This window comes from Mirounga leonina, unplaced genomic scaffold (assembly GCF_011800145.1).
Source record: "Mirounga leonina isolate KUSES-001 unplaced genomic scaffold, KU_Mleo_1.0 Mir_125, whole genome shotgun sequence".
NCBI lineage: Eukaryota > Metazoa > Chordata > Mammalia > Carnivora > Phocidae > Mirounga > Mirounga leonina.
Window position 1 is genome coordinate 14,524,513 of NW_023270305.1, and position 17,728 is coordinate 14,542,240.

At 51.7% G+C, this 17,728-nt stretch overlaps 3 protein-coding genes across 6 annotated transcripts; 1 reads left to right on the top strand and 2 right to left on the bottom strand.

Moving 5' to 3' along the window:
• Positions 1-2,901: 2,901 nt before the first annotated feature.
• Positions 2,902-7,653, bottom strand: EIF2B4 (eukaryotic translation initiation factor 2B subunit delta). 2 transcript variants are annotated; one of them, XM_035000785.1, is made up of 13 exons: positions 7,600-7,653; positions 7,172-7,215; positions 6,711-6,846; positions 6,117-6,320; positions 5,759-5,841; positions 5,483-5,574; positions 5,126-5,240; positions 4,846-4,922; positions 4,565-4,667; positions 4,166-4,293; positions 3,846-4,023; positions 3,270-3,450; positions 2,902-3,146 (listed from the first exon to the last, which is right to left on the bottom strand). In XM_035000785.1, exons 1-13 carry the CDS (start codon positions 7,628-7,630, stop codon positions 2,947-2,949), a joined length of 1,572 nt encoding a protein of 523 aa, XP_034856676.1. In that variant the 5' UTR covers positions 7,631-7,653; the 3' UTR covers positions 2,902-2,946. The 2 variants fall into 2 exon arrangements, with proteins under 2 accessions (XP_034856676.1, XP_034856675.1); XM_035000784.1 differs by lacking the exon at positions 7,600-7,653 and having other exon boundaries at positions 7,172-7,324.
• A 224-nt stretch (positions 7,654-7,877) lies between these two features.
• SNX17 (sorting nexin 17) lies at positions 7,878-13,611 on the top strand. Its single transcript, XM_035000796.1, has 15 exons — positions 7,878-8,081; positions 8,545-8,619; positions 9,618-9,735; positions 10,261-10,325; positions 10,605-10,715; positions 10,827-10,917; positions 11,078-11,165; positions 11,401-11,470; positions 11,758-11,850; positions 11,943-12,146; positions 12,275-12,400; positions 12,563-12,640; positions 12,790-12,864; positions 12,958-12,999; positions 13,093-13,611. Exons 1-15 carry the CDS (start codon positions 8,019-8,021, stop codon positions 13,204-13,206), a joined length of 1,413 nt encoding a protein of 470 aa, XP_034856687.1. The 5' UTR covers positions 7,878-8,018; the 3' UTR covers positions 13,207-13,611.
• Positions 13,612-13,719: 108 nt separating this feature from the next.
• On the bottom strand, positions 13,720-17,400 carry ZNF513 (zinc finger protein 513). Of its 3 annotated transcripts, none has more exons than XM_035000795.1 (4): positions 17,273-17,400; positions 16,567-16,728; positions 14,982-15,569; positions 13,720-14,889 (listed from the first exon to the last, which is right to left on the bottom strand). In XM_035000795.1, the coding sequence occupies exons 2-4, from the start codon at positions 16,589-16,591 to the stop codon at positions 14,063-14,065; spliced, it is 1,440 nt and encodes a 479-aa protein (XP_034856686.1). In that variant the 5' UTR covers positions 16,592-16,728; positions 17,273-17,400; the 3' UTR covers positions 13,720-14,062. The 3 variants fall into 3 exon arrangements, with proteins under 3 accessions (XP_034856686.1, XP_034856684.1, XP_034856685.1); XM_035000793.1 differs by lacking the exon at positions 17,273-17,400 and adding an exon at positions 16,979-17,117; XM_035000794.1 differs by lacking the exon at positions 17,273-17,400 and adding an exon at positions 16,853-16,888.
• Between the last annotated feature and the right edge of the window lie 328 nt (positions 17,401-17,728).

A 17,728-nucleotide genomic window follows, 5' to 3' on the forward strand; every position in this document is an offset into this window, starting at 1 on the left:
CATGATCCCCGGGTCCTGGGATTGAGCCCCGCTTCGGGCTACCCGCTCTGCGGGAAGCCCACTTCTCCCTCTCCCACTCCCCCTGCTTGTGTTCCTGCTCTCGCTATCTCTCTGTCAAATAAATAAAATCTTTTAAAAAATAAAAATAAAAAAACTCCCTTGGTTACACAAAACAGTTGAGAAAAACGTGGGAGGAGCTAAGACTTAGAAGTGAAGACTACCTTCCACCTGTCTCCACATCCACACAATCAGTTCCTTGTTACAGATCCAAGATACTTTATATATTCATACACATAAGCAAATGAATATATATCTTTCCCTTTTTAATTCAAACCAATGACACACACTGTCCTGCATCTGGCTTCTTTTAACTGAGTGTACCTTGGAGATTGTTCCATTTCGGTACATAAAAACCTTCCTCATTCTTTATTATGACTGCTTAGTAATGATATAAATGTAAGATATAGTTGACCCCTGAACACAGGGGTTAGAAGTGCTGACCCCTGTGCAGTGGAGAATCTGCATATTAACTTTTTCTCCCCCAAAACTTAATTACTAAATAGCCTGCTGTTGACTGGAAGTCTATAAACTGTCAACACATATTTTGTATGTCAATATGTATTATATCCTGTATTCTTACAATAAAGTAAGCTAGAGAAAGGAAAATGGCAAGAAAATCACAAGGAGGAGAAAATACATTTACAATACTGTATTGTAACAAAAAACTCCATATATAAGCAGACCCACACAGTTAAAACCTATGTTGTTCAAGGGTCAACTGTAATTTGAATCAGTCCCTTGTTCTTAATGGATATTTAGGTGGTTTCCAGTCTTTTGCAAGTATAAACAATGCTGCTATAAATAATCTTGTTACCTCAAACATCTGCAACTATATAAGTAGGTAGCATAAATTCCTAGAGCAGAATTGCTGGACCAAAGTTTTGGTGCATTTGTAATTTTGATTGACAGGCAATCTTTCAACTGCTCTGTTCCCTGCCTCTCATCTCTACCAGTTACCTTTCTAAAATAAGGAGCTGACCCTGTGGATCCTCTGCTTAATTTTAATGATTGAGTAATATGCTCAATACATAAAAAATCCATGAGTTGATAATCCTTTTTTTAAAAAAGAGAGAAAGCCGACTAATCCATAACTACTCATTGTATGGCACTGGAAGTAAGTAGTGATCAATTCCTGGAAACTAGCAAATAAAAGGAAAGAAACATTTATCCTTTCTTTCCAGTATGAACCCTAATTCAGAATAAACAGTGAAAAGGAATTCTTTTTAGAAGATTACGAGCTAGTAAATATGGAGAGAATCATAGAATTAGGGGGAAAAATCATTTTGCATCCCCTAATGAATTCAGGCAATAACCACCAGTGGTTATAAAACCACTAAATGAAAATTTGTTGAAAAACTTTAAAATTTTAAACTTTAAAACTGGACCCACTCATCACTGAACATGGGACAACCAGCTATTATTTGCCTCCTGATGTGAGGCGATACGAAACGCAGCACCACTTACTAAGTATTCTTGCCCAAAAAGTTGAATGCAAATAGAGGGGTTAGAGGAATGAGTTAAATGATACCACATCATGGAAGCCAACAGTCAAATCCAGAATGGGGAACATTTTATGATAACTTGATTTCTGGAACAAGTCACTCCTGAGAAAAGAAGGGAGGTTGATGAGACTGCTTATGATAAATTGAAGACCTACTAACCAAATGTAATGTACAGATTTGCTTGGGTCCTGATTCAAACAAACCAACTGCAAAAAAGCCAGTTTTTGAGACAGTCAAGGAAATTTGATTATGGACTGGACAATACTAAGAATTTAATAGGTGTAACAATAACATGGTAAGCGTCCATATTTTTTAGAGACACATACTGAGGTTTGTAGGAGTGAAATGATATAGTATCTGGGATTTCCTCTAAAGTAACTTCAGCAAGGTAAAAAAAAGAAAAAGAAAGTAAATGTGGCCAGTCTTAATAATTACTGTATCTGGGACAGGGATTCTTAGGATAGTTCACTCTACTTCTGTTTGAAATTTTTCAATAAAACACACACACACGTACACACAAAACAGATGACTATCCCATTTTTTTAGGCTAACCACAATGGTTAAGACTCACAATCTGGCCCCAGCCCAACCTACCTTTGCTTCTTTATCACTCACTCTCCATCTAAGTCTCGGGTCTAGCCTCACCACACCACTTGACACTTTGGATTGGCCACTGTTTTCGCATTCAAGCTATTCCCACTGCAGATTCGCCTTCCCATTCTTTTCCAACTGGGAAACTCCCTATGCTCATAGGTCACATGCTCCCTGTGAAGTCTTCTCCGACCTTATTAGGTTTCCTGGCATCATCTGTGGTTCCCTCCTAGGAACTCTGTTCATACAACCAGTGGAACTTCTTTCATACTGCAGATACCGTCTACTTTCACCACGATGAGTGTTCCTCAATGGCAGATGGCATAAAAGTTAGGGGCACAGTCTCTCAATCCGGAATGCCTGAGAGATCACAAGCTGCTTTTGTTACTGTATTACCCTGGACAAGTAACTCAGCCTCTCTGTGCCTTAGCTGTGTTGCCTTGGCAAGTAACTTAACCTCTGTGTCTCAGTTTTCTTATTCATAAAATTTCCTTTTATAGAGTTATCTTAACCTTCCTAAACAGATCAGAAAGGGATTATAGCAGTTTCGGACACATAATAAGTACTCAACACTAAAAATACTACTTACTAATATGAAATAATTTAACATATCAATGTATTAGATTAACAATCCTAAAACACTAAAGATATCTCTCTGATTTGTCCCTATATTCCTCCTCATATCTAACTCAGTGTCTGTAACCTAAATGATGGCGATACTAAAAGAGGTACAAAGGCAGCAGAGTTGCTGAATGCAGGGAGTATGTCATTTATTGACCCTGGGTTCCCCCACTCACTGGTCGCTACTCTTGACTCGTAGAACAACAGGTACAGAACTGCAAGGAATCATCCCCAGCTCCGTGATCACCAGATCCACCAGTTCCGGGGGGGTCACATCATAGACTAGATTCAACAACCGTAGGGACAGGTGGTTCTGCCAGTTAGCCAGGGTCACCTGTTCTCCTCGCTCACACAGCAGATCATCAGGGTCACCTGCAATGGGAAACATACCCATTTATGTCCGTTGAGAAAACAAGTTGTAGTTCTACCCTCCCTCTCTCCCTCCCAAATCTCAGATCTTTGGAACCTTCTCTTCTGCCCTCCTGGGCTCCTTACCTAGCTCATTAGAGACAAAGGCATCAGTCTGCACACGCTCACAGAACTTGTATGTTTCACAGCAGACCAGCACTGGCACATTATGCGCTCGTGCCACCAGGGCCAGCTGCGCTGTCCCTACCCGGGACATCACGGACCCGTTGGCCAGGAGTGCATGAGCTCCCAATAGCACCTTAGAAACCTATTTGTTTTGAACAGTGGAGAGGGGGAGAAAATGTGGCATGTGATTAATGCACCAAAAGGGTCCCCACTCCTGCTCAGGACAGCAATATTAAGACAATAACAGAACTTAATGATGGTTCTTCTTGGAAAACACCTGACCATTGACCCACTGCACCTCCCACAAGAAACTGAAACTCCAAAGTTACTTTTGTCCTGTTTCCTCTTGGTGGCTGCTAGTTTACTGTCCTTACAATAACACTGCTAGAACATGCTGCATATTTTTCCTATTAAATACAAACAAAGCTATAAAATTCTGGTATTTTTAAATAATCATAACCTTGGGAAGATAGGATTATGTCTATACCACTACACCCTTTTACATCCAACTCTGGAGTCCCTCTCCTCTGCCCTCACCTCTGGGAGCACATAGGAGGCTGCAGGAATCAGCAGGTAGGATGCAGGGACCCCAGCACGGACCAGAGAACGTAGTGTGTGCCTTCCCTCCAGCTGTGGCCGACTGTCCACCACCACCACCCGAAACCGCAGTTCCTTAGCCCAAGCCTCCTGAAGAATTCGTGATACCAGAGATGAGCTGGAGTGAATGGAGACGAGGATTCAGTTATAGATGTCACTAACTGAGAGCCAGCCAGCTCATTACTAAAGAGCAAAAGGGTACTCCCTTCTTCAGATTGTTTCACCCCCTAATTTTCTCAGTCACAGGGTCTGGACCATACCATCCATATACCAGGATCACATCTTCATTATTGATCTTCTTACAAGCAAAGGAGGAAATTGCCTGAGCTGCAAGCACAATCTTCTCTTGCACATACCGATCAATGGCTGTTCGAAGTTCTGATTTGGCCTAAATGGATTAAAATGCTTAGGGAACAAAAAATGGACACATTTCTTCCTCTGATCTTCCTCTGATCATCATACCAGATGCCTGAGTATGCGTACGATGGGCTCAAAGGGGGCTTAATGGGGGCCCAAAGGTGGCACAAGTCAGACAGCCCAACCACTTCCTTAACCCTGGACCAGGGCAGAATGGCCTCATTGTCCCTTCTGGGAGTCCTGAATGTGCTTCTCAGCTGTACCCTCAGGTGCATGCCTTGCTCATTCCTCATATTCATCACCTCCTCCTCCCGCTTGGAGCTGCTCACAGCCGTGATCTCCTTGTTAAGGAACTTGATGGCGTTGTACATGCTTGCTGACAGGGGGCGGCACTGAGCCAGGAAGCTACAAAGACAATACCTCACGTTTGTGGGACTCTACAACTTACGTTTGTGCTTAAAAATGTTTTCTTTAAAAAGAAAACAGAGAACAGAAAAATGAAACAAAAGGTAAAAGAGCAAGAAAAAGGATACAAGAAGAGGACAAGGGGAGGTACGAGCGGACTTGCAGTGGTTGTCTTTACCTGAAGTAGGGCTTTAGTTTATTCACTAGATCCCTTGAGAGTTCTTCATTGGGAGGTGTTGTGTAATCCTGAATCACCTACAGGGTACACACAGTGATCAGCAAAACGTCCCTTAATAAAGGTCTCTGAAAGAGGGGGGGAGGGCAAGTTTCACTGAGCAAAGTGTTCTGAGGGTAGAGTCATTCCCTCTGTCTCCCAGAAATTACTTTGGGTGAGAGGAAGCTGGGGTAGTGTTGGGGAAGGTGGGATTCGGCCACAGAGGGAACAGGACGGGGCATACCTGCTGCAAGGCACGAAGCAGGGCAATACACCGGGCATTGGAGCCACTGACCAGGCCCTGGGAGTACTGCAGGCCGAGTCGCACCATGGCTGGGTGGATCACAGAGGATGGGATGCTGATGGGATGGTGGTGTCACACACTTTGCAAGGGAGCTTGAGCACCTACTGCCCACCTGCCCCTGATGAAAAGGAACTTCCTTCACTAGCACAGACACCCCCCTTTCCTCTAGAGTTTTGCCTTACGTGCAGGCTTCTTCCCACAGACCCCATCTCAAATTTCCAGTCACTTTCAATACTGAGTCACCAAAACTCCTAGAACTTAAATTAAAAGTTATATGACAGTTTCATAGAATCCTACCTCATATACTGAGTCAGAGAGTTTTGTTTGCTGTACTGGGGTAGGTGGGAGAAAAGACTGACTTTGGATCCATAATCGTTTCGCGTAGGAACCTTGACAAAACGGGAACAGGAGCAGTGGAAAGCAAGTAAACAGTGAGGTTACTTTGCCCCAAATTCCCATTATTCTCCAGGGTCTCACTTTGCCTCGATCACCTCACCCTCCCTCCCCCCGCCGACCCCCACCATCCCATCTCCCTTAGGCAATTTCTGGCCACACACTGAAACCACTTCCTACCTGTTGTTGCTCTGGTTTTTTAGCAAGCCTTCTCAGAAGTATGAGGTCATCAACCTGAGTGTGCTCAGGGAGACGCTTCACTCCTAAAAGATAATAACCATGTTTTTAGGACAGTGTAGGTAATAATGAGAAATCTGCTTTTAAAGCATAAGGGACATCAAGAAAAACTGAACAGAGGGGAGGGGAAAAACAGGGGAGAAAAGAATAGAAAAAATAAAGACAGGATGAGGTAGAGGGGAGAATTCTGAGCTCTTGGTCCCAAGGCAAATGGGAAGGGAGAGCTGTTTTACCATGGGGAAGCCTGAGCTAACACAAGAATTAAAATCAAAATAGAAGTCTTGAAATGAAGGGAAAGTACCTGAGGGGGTTTCTCCAGCTGTGCTGGGGCAGGCCCGAGGAGGTGGTCCTCCTTGTTCCCCTTTCCTTGCCTGTTTCAGGGCCCGCTCTGCCTCCTGCTTAGCTCGCCGTTCAGCACGAAGTTCAGCTTTACTTCGACCAGTTGGAACTTTCTCTCCAGCAATAGCCAGCTGACTGCCTAGTCCTGGCAGTTCTTTGGTTGGGCCTACGAAATATAGAAGCGGTGCCCAAACTCCAGGCAGGTAATATCTACCTATGCCCCAGCCAAAGCTTCTCTGCTTATCTAAACTTCCTCGCAGGACGCCTGGGTGGCTCAGTCCCTAAAGCGCCTGCCTTCAGCTCAGGTCATGATCCCAGGATCCTGGGATCAAGCCCCGCATCGGGCTCCTTGCTCAGCAGGAAACCTGCTGCTCTCTCTGCCTGCAGCTCTCCCTACTTGTGCGCTCTTGCTCGCTCTCTGACAAACAAATAAGTAAAATCTTAAACTTTTTCTCTTTTCTCTTGCTCAAACCAACTTTGTCCTGTCTCCTCCTCTTCTCTCCCACACATCCCTCTACCAGTTCCACACCCCAGCCTTTTATAAAAGCCTCCGCACCTTGACACTGGACTGCAGGTACAGCAGAGCCAGTTTCTGGTTCTGCTCCCTTTTCCTCCTTCCGTTTCTTCTTTTGCTGTTTCTTTTCCTTCCGAAGCTGCAGCTTCTCTTCTTGGGTCATCTCCCTCCCTGCTGCCTGAGACACAAACATAGAATACTGCTCTTCCCCAACAATTCCAAAGACGAAAAAACACGACTGGTGCCTTCCAAGATTCCTACAAGGTAAAGCCCCTAATCCTCTCTAACTCTAACCAGCTAGCTGTTACAAGCTTACATCCCATAGAGACCGAAGCTTCTCCTCCAGGATCAGAGTCACATACTGTTAAGGCTGAAAGAATTCTGTAAAATCTGGTTTTCCTGAGAAATAAAGTGAAACGGGGATGGAGGCTGGGGCGGAATGAAGCTGACACAGCCTCCTGCGTAGAGCTTGACAGGCGTTTTGGGAGGGCACCCTCACTTACCCCAGGCCGAGTAGAAAGCTCCGCCTTCATCCCAGACCCCGAGTCTGCATCAGAAAACAGGTCACAAAGTGAGCCAGAAAGGCTCCGGGAGGGTTTGGAGGGGCTCGTACCCGGCGCGGCTGGCTGCTGGATCGGCATGACCACAGCTCCGCCGTCAGGCGGGAGACAAGCCAGGGACCCGCGTGGGGACGCAATGCGCGGCAGGATCAAAAGGAAGGCGGGGGAGGGAGCCGAGCGGGGCCCCCCACCCTTCTCGCCGGAGCCAGCCGGTACGCGCGGCGCGGGGCTGCGCCCCAGGCAGTGCACCCCAGAGTCCGGAGAGGCGCCGGAACGGAACGACAGGACCCAGAGGGACTCAGGGCTCTGCCGCAGCCGTCTGGCGCCCGGCGGCTCGCGTACCTGTGAGTGCGCCCCCGCCCTTCACTCACCCTCACGGACAGCCACAGCCACGGCAGCCATCACCCTCGGTCCTAGGCTCCGCCCGCCGCAGTCCCTGGGCCTACAGCGCCACCTGGGTCGACACCCGCGGCGCGCAGCCCTCCGCGGACTACAATGTCCGACGTGCACTGGGGCTCTGCCCCGGACTACGGGCACCGAGGAGGGCCCTCTCAGCTTTGAGCTCCCAGGCGTGGCAGTCGGCTCTTGCCCTTTAGACTACAGTTCCCAGCATGCCAGGGGGGCTGCGCCCAGAGCGGACGTCCCACCACTCTTTCCACCTCCGATCCCAGCCCCCCACCCCCAAAATGGCGAGTGAGGCAGCGGGGACGCGCTGAGCGGCGGAGGCGAGCGTGTAAAGCCGCTGCGGCCCTGTCAGTCCGGAGCCCAGCTGGGCCCTGCCGCAGGGAACATGCACTTTTCCATTCCTGAAACCGAGTCCCGCAGCGGGGACAGCGGCGGCTCCGCCTACGTGGTGAGGAGCGGCCGGAGCCGGGCCGGGCAGGGGCGGGGATAACGGGCCGGAGCCTTCTCGGAGCGGCCTCCGAGGCCTGGCCGCCACCCTTGGGGCCTGGTCCCAGGCCGCCGATTCCCGACGGCCTCGCTGGGAGCTTATATCCCGTCTCAGATTCGTCCAAAGGTCGCCCAAGCTCCCGCAGGTCCTTTGTTCGCCCGCGTCGTCTCCCTCTGGCTGGGCCGCGGCCGCTCTGGTGGGCGTCACTGGCCTCTTGGGGAGGGAGACTGCGGCATGAGCGCCCGAGTTGCCCCCGGCTGGTCCTTCTGCTTTAGGACCTGGCCCTGGGGAAAACAGACTAATAAACCCTCGGACGATCTCGGTGCGTTACTCAGGCGGAGCTTGTGCCAGACGACTTCTGGCCAGGGTTTTCAAGGGGGTCGCCCAGATCGCGACCCTATAATGCCTGCTTTTGTGTCTTCAGGCCTATAACATTCACGTGAATGGAGTCCTGCATTGCCGGGTGCGCTACAGCCAGCTTCTGGGCCTGCACGAGCAGGTGGGACCAGCACCCCTTGAGGCAGCTTTCCTACATCTTTCCTACACCTGGGCATCAGTGTCTCCATTTTTCCTCTCTTGGCTTCCTCGTAGATTGTGTAGTTTCCCTTTAATCACTGCCACTGGGGAGGATCTGGTACTTTGTCTTATCGAGTGACATTTCTGGGGAACTCCCTAAGAAGCTTACTGCCTGTGGCTCTAACTGCTCATCTTTATACTCACATCCGCCTTTTTGCTTCCCTGTCCCCAGTCTTATTTCAGCCTTTGCCTGTGCATGGAAAAACCGACCTCCCCCCTCTGCTGCCAAAGCACATTTTTTTCTGTCATCTGAGCTGCAACTTGAAATTCTTTTCCCTTCTCAGACAACTCATTCACCTTTCAGTGGGCCTACCTATTCAGTTATCCTTATGTATCTCTGATGCAATGTTTCTATGTTCTCCTGACCAGGTTGCAAGGTCTCTTCAACTCAGTACAGAGTCCTGGTTCTACTGATAACTAGCTGTGCAACCCTGAGCAGTTACCTAATTTCTTTGGGCCTTAGTTTCTAAGACTAAGAAAAATGTATTTGTTGATCTGCAAAGTCCCTTTAAGTCTTAACCCATTTTTTGAATGTATTTAGCTGTACTTAACTGGGAACATAAATTTTCCTTATAAAGTTCTTTGCTTCTGGTGAGGGTTCAATGGACACAGTCTTGCTAAATAATCAAAGGATTCCCTAGGCCCTGGCCCTATACAAACCTTAGCCACACTGTGAAGGGGCTGACTTGTACATAGTAAGATAGGAAAGAACTTATATTTAGGACAGAGGAACAGCTCCACTGGTATGCTACCTCTGCCAAAGGAATGATTTCCTGGATAACCAGGGTAGATTGCAGGGCGGGGAGGGGGGGAGCTGAGGGAAGAGAAGGGGAACCCAAGAGAACTCCCATTGTGAGTGTGGATTGCCTCTTCTCATTTGCTATGTTTTATGTGAAGGGTTGTATCTCTTTCTCCACATAGCTTCGGAAGGAGTATGGGGCCAATGTTCTTCCTGCATTTCCCCCAAAGAAGCTTTTCTCTCTGACACCTGCTGAGGTAGAACAGAGGAGAGAGCAGTTAGAGAAGTACATGCAAGCTGGTGAGTGGTTGGAGGGAACTTTAGGCTGTGTTGAGAGCTATGGGAAGAGACTCAAAGCAGTTGGTTCTGTAGACTGGCCTGAATTAATTTCTACATCTGGGGAGCCTCTTGTTTGATCTGTTATTTAATTAGGAAAAAAAGTTGCCCAAGAGTTTGAGCTGCTCTAGGTATCAGCAAAGCAATTTGGTCAATATACTAATACAGTTTGGAAATACCAGTGTAACACTACATAGTCTTAAAGCAGTTTAGATTGGTGGGGAGAACTTAATTTGTATCTGACGTGCTTTAGATTAACATCATTGTTATTTCCCTAGTTCTGTAGACTGGACTCAACTAGATGGCAGCCATGGGTGGGGCAGGTGAAGAATATATGCAAACATTGAGTGAGGTGAGGCCAGCTGGGGGATATGACAGGCCATCATCAGCCCAGGAAGTGGGGTAGGGGGGGAACCTACCAAGAACAGAACTGGGGGAAGTCCAGAGGGAGTCCTAAGTTACTGGAATAGTGTTCTCTTGTCCCCACAGTTCGGCAAGACCCGCTGCTTGGGAGCAGTGAGACCTTCAATAGCTTCCTGCGTCGGGCACAACAGGTAAGGCTCTGGGTGGGAACGAGATTTAAGGGAAGGACTTTCCTGTAGGGCCATGTCATTTTAAGGCAGTGGCTACGGAAGAGTCATCCTGGTACCTTTTTTTATGGGAGGGGGCTTCTGCTGTACCAGTGAAATCAAGGAAACCCAGCCTGTAATTAAGCAATTGCAAATAAAGACACCAGAAGGACCTAGAAATAGAGAGTTGGGGATGGGTCAGAGCTGGACGCTGGGCAGGTGTTGACAAGGCAGTGCCTCCATTCTCATGTATGTTCACACCAGGAGACACAGCAGGTCCCCACCGAGGAGGTTTCCTTGGAAGTGCTGCTCAGCAATGGGCAGAAAGTTCTGGTCAATGTGCTAACTTCAGATCAGACTGAAGATGTCCTAGAGGTGAGGCACTTGTACTTCACTGCCCCACCTCCCCTGCACCCCAGGGTCCCAGGTTTGGGGGTGATTGGAACCAGTCAGTATGATGAGCTGTACTTGCTTCCCTATTCCCAGGCTGTGGCTGCAAAGCTGGATCTTCCAGATGACTTGATCGGATACTTTAGTCTCTTTCTAGTTCGAGAAAAAGAGGATGGAACCTTTTCTTGTGAGTTTCTGTGGACGTGACTGTTTCCCTGTTCTTCTAGTAGTGAATTTGCCCCGCTAATTCTTCCCCAAATCTGCCATTTCCTCAGTGCTCCTCTCCTGACTTTTCCCCCCATTGAGTCTTATGACCTTTCCTTTTTTTTTTTTTCTTTAACCCATAGTTGTACGGAAGTTGCAAGAGTTTGAGCTGCCTTATGTATCTGTTACCAGTCTTCGGAGTCAAGAGTATAAGATTGTGCTAAGGAAGAGGTCAGGGCTGGGCTTGGAGGAGGGGGAGGGTGCTGGATTGATTACTGGGCCATGTGCTGAGACAGAATAACCTTGACAAGGGGGTAGCGCTGGGTGTTTCTACCAGGCCTCCCAAGCTTCCTCCCACTATACCACCGTATTTGCCCGATAGTTCCAGATTGCTGTTTTCTATTCCACCTCTCTTGCCTTACCCCAGCTTAGCCCCATTACCCCTTTCCACCCCTTGGCCTCACAGTTATTGGGACTCTGCCTATGATGACGATGTCATGGAGAACCGGGTTGGCCTGAACCTGCTTTATGCTCAGGTGAGCTTGGAGCTGCCTCAGAACCCTTCCCCTGAAGTAGATACTGGTGTCCCACTCTGCCAAGGAAACTCTTCATGTCTTTACACCCAGTTCACGGGAAAGTTCCTAGAATACTAGCAGGGCACCTGGCACTGTCCCTACTTTGTAAGCTGATTTAGTCAAGGATTCATTGCAAAGAGGTTGCTCAAGCGTGGGGCTAAGGGTCAGGCTGGACAGAGGTAACTGGACACTTTCCTTGGACCTCTGATTGGAAGCACCAAACCCCCCACCCCTTGTCTCTACCTTAGACAGTATCAGACATTGAGCGTGGGTGGATTCTGGTCACCAAGGAGCAGCACCGGCAGCTCAAATCTCTGCAAGAGAAGGTCTCCAAGAAGGAGGTGAGCTTGCTTCCCTGTCTCCTTCCAAGGGTTGTTTTCTGACTCACCCCACTTCCTCTCCTGACCCACCCCACGTGGTGACTGGGTTTCAGTTCCTGCGGCTGGCACAGACACTGCGGCACTATGGCTACTTGCGCTTTGATGCCTGTGTGGCTGACTTCCCAGAGAAGGACTGTCCCGTGGTGGTGAGCGCAGGCAACAGTGAGCTCAGCCTCCAGCTCCGCCTGCCCGGCCAGCAGCTCCGCGAAGGCTCCTTCCGGGTCACCCGCATGCGGTGCTGGCGGGTCACCTCCTCTGTGAGTTGGGGTAGGCCTTTGGGATGGTGGCCTGGCAAGCCTTGAGCTTCAGGAATGGACTGCAGTAGATCAAGGAGGGAGGCAGATTGGCCGGAACAATCTCAGCCTGACTCTCCTTTCTCTACCAGGTGCCACTGCCCAGTGGAGGCACAAGCAGCCCAGGCCGGGGCCGGGGTGAGGTGCGCCTGGAACTGGCTTTTGAATACCTCATGAGCAAGGACCGGCTACAGTGGGTCACCATCACCAGCCCCCAGGTGTGAGCCCACCCTCAGGCCTCCTCTGGAGCCCATTGCACCGTCTCTTAGATACCCAAGTCTAGGGCTTCCAGGACTCCATGTGAGTGGGAGCCCTTGTCTTAGGGGTGTTGGGCTCAGGATGACCACTCTGGTCAGGCTGAGCTCTCTTCTTGCCCTCAGGCTATCATGATGAGTATCTGCTTGCAGTCCATGGTAGATGAACTGATGGTGAAGAAATCTGGTGGCAGCATCAGGAAGGTAAGCAACAGGTGTGGACCAAGCAGCTGAGTGGTTGTGCTCTCCCTGCCTCTTGTCCTAAGTGTGAAGCTTCTCCCAAGAGAGAGGGGAAGTGGTGGGGATTGCAAAGGGATCCTGCTCTTATCAGCACTTCACGTCTCCATCCCTAGATGCTGCGCCGGCGAGTGGGGGGCACCCTGAGACGCTCAGACAGCCAGCAAGCAGTGAAGTCCCCACCCCTGCTTGTAGGTATCACTTTCTGATCAGTACCCCAGCTGCCAACCTTGCCTTTAACTCCCCCAGTGAGGTCTCTGACACCTCTGCCTCCTCTTCCCCAGGAGTCACCCGATGCCAGCCGGGAGTCCACGGTCAAACTCTCAGTGAGTTTCCCATGAGGGTTGGTGAGGTTGGCGTGGGTAGGGGGATCTCAGGGAGGCCCAAGCCCTCTGACCCCAACCCTGCCTTTGTTACAGAGCAAGCTGAGTGCCGTGAGCTTGCGGGGGATTGGCAGTCCCAGCACAGATGCCAGTGCCAGTGACGTCCACGGCAATTTTGCCTTCGAGGGCATTGGAGATGAGGATCTGTGATCTCCAGTGCTCAGATGTCTGCCCTCTACCCCAGAGGAATGTTCAGAAACTTGCCCTGTGCCTCTATCCCCCAAGCCAGGGGGTTTTTTTTCCTTCCTTCCTTCCTTCCTTCCTTCCCCTTTCTTCTCTTGGCCAGGGGCTTCCTAACCCACCTTCCCTTCCACCCCCTGGGCTGGCTGCACAAAGGATTGTTCTCTCTTTTCAGAGCTGGCCCTCAATGCCAAATTAGCATTTAGTATTTTGCACAAAGTCCAAGGGACCATGGCTACCTGCCTTGGGGAGGAAACACAGCTTCCCCTGCGGCTGCTTCTGGCTTCTCGGGGCCATGGGCCAAGGGGATGGGCAGAGGTCTGTGTATGGTCTGGCCCAGCTCCCCGTCATTAAACTCAGCCTGATTGCTGCCTACCTCTGTTTCCCTTCACTGCCCCGGCTCCCCCCCATCACAGCACAGACTGCTGTGCTAAGGGTGAGGTGGAGCTGTGCTTGCCACTGCCAACTCAGCATAGACATGGCTTTGTTAGTGTTTCCTTTATTATAAAGCACTGAAATAAGTTAAATAAACAGGTGGGAGGCTGGGCAATCCCCCAGCCAGTTCCTCTACTGCCCCTGGGAGCAGTGGAGGTGAATGCAGGGCCCTTCTCACTGAGCTCATGAAGTGCCTCAGTCAAGGAAGGCCCCCTGGTCCATATGGGCCCCTCGCCCATGGGGTTTGGGCTGGCCCATATAGTGCCTAGGTTAGTCTGTGGAGCCCCTGGCCAGCGGGGGAGGAAGTAGAAGGTGGCTTCCGGTCCATCTGTATAAAAGGTACAGGAGAGGCAGGGCTAATCCACAGGGCCCTGAGGGAGAAGGACCTGGTTCAGGGTGAGTCCGTGTGGAGAGCCCGGCTACCAGCAGCACTCAAAGCTGTCGGACCCCGAGAGCTCAACACAGAGGAGGGGCTGTGAGGTGGGGCCCAGCCCTCGGAGGCCGAGAGGCCAGGCCCTCCTGCCCCACCATGGCCGTGCACCTTCTGGTGGCGTTTGTAGTTGTCCCAGTGGCCCGTGGTGTAGGCGCAGGTGGCACAGCGGAAGGGCTTCTCGCCTGTGTGCCGCAGCATGTGGCGTTTGAGGTTCATGCTCTGATTGCAGCTGTAGTTGCAAAGGCTACACCGAAAAGGTTTGTCCCCAGAGTGGATGCGACCATGACGCTTGAGGTTGGCCAGGTTGCCACAGGCATAGGGGCAGAGGGGGCACTTGTAGGGCTTCTCTCCTGTGTGGACGCGCTGGTGCCGTTTCAGGTTATCCAGATGAGCAGAGGCATAGGGACAGCGGGCGCAGCGAAAGGGCTTCTCGCCACTGTGTGTCTTCATGTGCCGGGCCAGGTGGTTGGGATAGTGAGTGGCAAAGGGGCAGAGGCTACAGGCAAAGCCTTTGTCACTGGGGCCCTGGGGCCCCCCACTGGCACCCCCTCCAGCCTCTCCTCGCATGCAGCGCCCACACATGGCGGCTCCCAGCCGGCTACCCTCCCCCTCCTCCAGCTCCTGTCCACAGTTGCGGCAGGTCCAAGGGAACAGCAGCTCTGGCAGTGGTTCTGATCCAGTCCCACAGAGGCCTTCCCCGTCACCCCGCAGCTGCCCACAGTCCGGCAGGAAACTGGCACCACCTGGTGGCACATGGAGGCTCAAGTCCGGAAGCAGCAGAGCATCTGTGGGGACAGTGAGACCTGAGCTATGAATCCCAAGTATCCCTAGGGCCACCCACCCACGGCCCAGGTTCTTTTGGGTTCTGGCTTTTTACCTTCAGGTCGCCGGGGCACCGCCCCCTCCTGCTCTGTGGGACTGGGAGGCCGGGTGGGACGTGGAGCGCAGCAGCGGAAGCCACAGGTCGGGCAGGGAGGAGTGGGGGGCCCCGCGTGGGTGCGCTGATGCCGCCTCAGGTTGCCCAGGCTGCTGCAGGCAAAGGGGCAGTGGGGACAGCGGTAGGGCTTCTCGCCAGTGTGGGTGCGGGTATGTCGCGTCAGGTTGACGAGCTGGGCTGAGGCGTAGGGGCAGCGGCCACAGCGGAACGGCTTCTCCCCGCTGTGTGTCTGCATGTGCCGCTTCAGGTGGCTCGAGTAGTGGGACACGAAGGCGCAGAGGCGGCATGAGTATAGTAGCCGTGGGGGCAGCGGGGGCCCCCCACCCGGCCCTCCTGCCCCACAACACGGCCCCTCACCTGTCGGCCCCCCACACAGCTGGCAGGCTGGGCCTGGCCTCTCACCCCTGGCCTCCCCTGGACCCCTGGCTGGTTCCTCAACTTCACTCTCGGCACTTAGTGGCCGGCCGCCCCCAGACTCGTCATCACTCAGCCCGTAGGGAAGCCCAGGCCTGGCCCCCAGAGAGTCTCCTGGTAAGACAGACATGAGAAGAGACATCAACATGGGGTAGGACCAGACTCCAAACTCGCTTAGTGGTATCTCCCCTCCCCTTGCTTGGCTCCACCCTTCACTTCAGTGATCCTAAAAATTCAGTATGAATTATCTGCTTCTGAGTCTGTACTAACCTAGTGATGACAGCTGTACCTAATTCCACTGCATGGAAAAAGATCAAAGGCTCACAGTGGACCACAGGCTTAAATGAACCAATAATGTAATTAGCGGATTCTTGGAATAAGAAAGTTAAGTAAAAATACACAAGGCAGAGGCCTGAGACCTTATTCTAAGCTCTATGTTAGTAAGGTCCTTTTTAGTACAGAGCTGATTAGAAAATAAAAACTATGTCAAGAGTGAGGCAAAATCTGGAGTGAAGTGGATACAAAGTAATGTGCCTAAAAGACGTATTTTCTTTTACATGGATTCCCTCAATGATTTTCAAAAACATCCTTTTATAGGTGGCATAAGTTGGTAGGTGGTGCAGCAAATTAGGATGGGGTGATGTTTTGATTGACAGGGAAAAGGAATGTGCAAGAATACTTGCGGGGAGGGACCAAAACCTCAATAGGAAAGGGTTTATGCTGCAGGTGAAAGGGTAGTTAGATTAGGCATAACTTAATTTGAATTAGAAATTGTTTCCCTGAACCTCTTAAACTTCACATAAGGAATGTGCTAGGCAGGAGAACAAGGTTATTAAAAGGGCATTAACTTTTAACCAGTTGCTCCATGTGATTCATCCACTGTCCTGTTCATACCACCTTCGGACCAGGCCCCAGAACTTCACCTCAACAAAGTGATGGAGCTCATTGGACCATTAGGCAAGTGAAAAAATCCAGCTCAAATCTAAATAAAATCATCCCTAGGTTGTGGCACTGCTTCGTGTTTTGCTCACTGGCACTAAACCCTAACCCGCCTCCTGAAGGGCTGAGGTTCCAGGAGCCACTAATCCTTGATCAAGTCCCTCAAACCCACCTTCAGAGTCTCTCTCGAAGCCCATGAGCTGGTCGCTGTTGCCGTCACCTTCCTCCTCTTCCTCTTCCTCTTCCTCCTCAAACTCCAGATCCTGGCCTAGTAGCAAATCACTCTCCAATACCAGGGCCCCGGGTCCTTCGTCGAGGGAGTCTTCGGTATCCACTGAAGAGGGGAGGGGGCTTGTGGATTCTCCCTCAGGAACCGTGCCCATCATCCGCACCCCGGGAGCTAGCCCTCGCAGCCCGTACTTCCCGAACTCGCAGACCCTCTCGGGTTCCCTTAGTACCTCGGTAGGAAGCTAGGAGTCCAGATCGCCCACCCCATCCCTCAGGAGTCCCCCTCCACCCCGACCTGAACCCACTCCACTGACCCCACCCCCGCTCCTCCCCCCTCGCGGCCCCTGACCCCTGACCTTTGACCCCCTCGCATTTCACGGGCTGCGGGTGGCTCTGCTTCCTTCGGGGCATCGTGACCGGCTCCAGCCCGCCGCGCCTCCGGCCTGCGGCCGCCCGGCCCCGCCCCTCCTAATCCGGCCTGCCCGCCCGCCCTTCCTCTCAGGGCCCGCGGGCCGCCTCCATGCAGCGGCGCGGGCCCCGGGCAGCCCCCGGCCCTGGCCCCGGCGCCCAGCTCAGGCCGCTCCCGCCGCCGCCGCCGCCGCGTCCATTCATGGAGCCCCCTACCCCCCCCTACGGAGACCAGCTGGTACCTCCGTCCTCGCTTCCGCTTCCGCTGCCGCAGAGCCACACGGGACGCGTAGTCTGGGGACAGCAAAAGCGGCGAAAACGTCCAGAGCGTGACCAGGAAGTGATTGTGACGAAAGGAAGCGGGCGAGCCAATCAGAGATTAGACAGAAACCAGGCGGGTGAGGAGGGCAGGAGAAGGCCTGGCCCTGCTTTCAGTCTTAGGAGCCGCCCAGCGGGTCCTTACCCCTACCTAGAGGAACTAGGAAACTATTCCTGATCCCGGAGGGGGCGGGGGGAGGATGAGCCGCGACGCTGGGCCACGTTGCCCAGCAGCTCGGGGAACTGCAATACCTGGGCCCCCTCTGCCCTACACATGCATGGCGAGCGCGCGCGCGCACACACACGCACGCACACACACACGCACACAAGTGCGCTGAGGGGCTTGGTAGGCGCCACCAAAGAGGTCAAGTCTGGGGCCA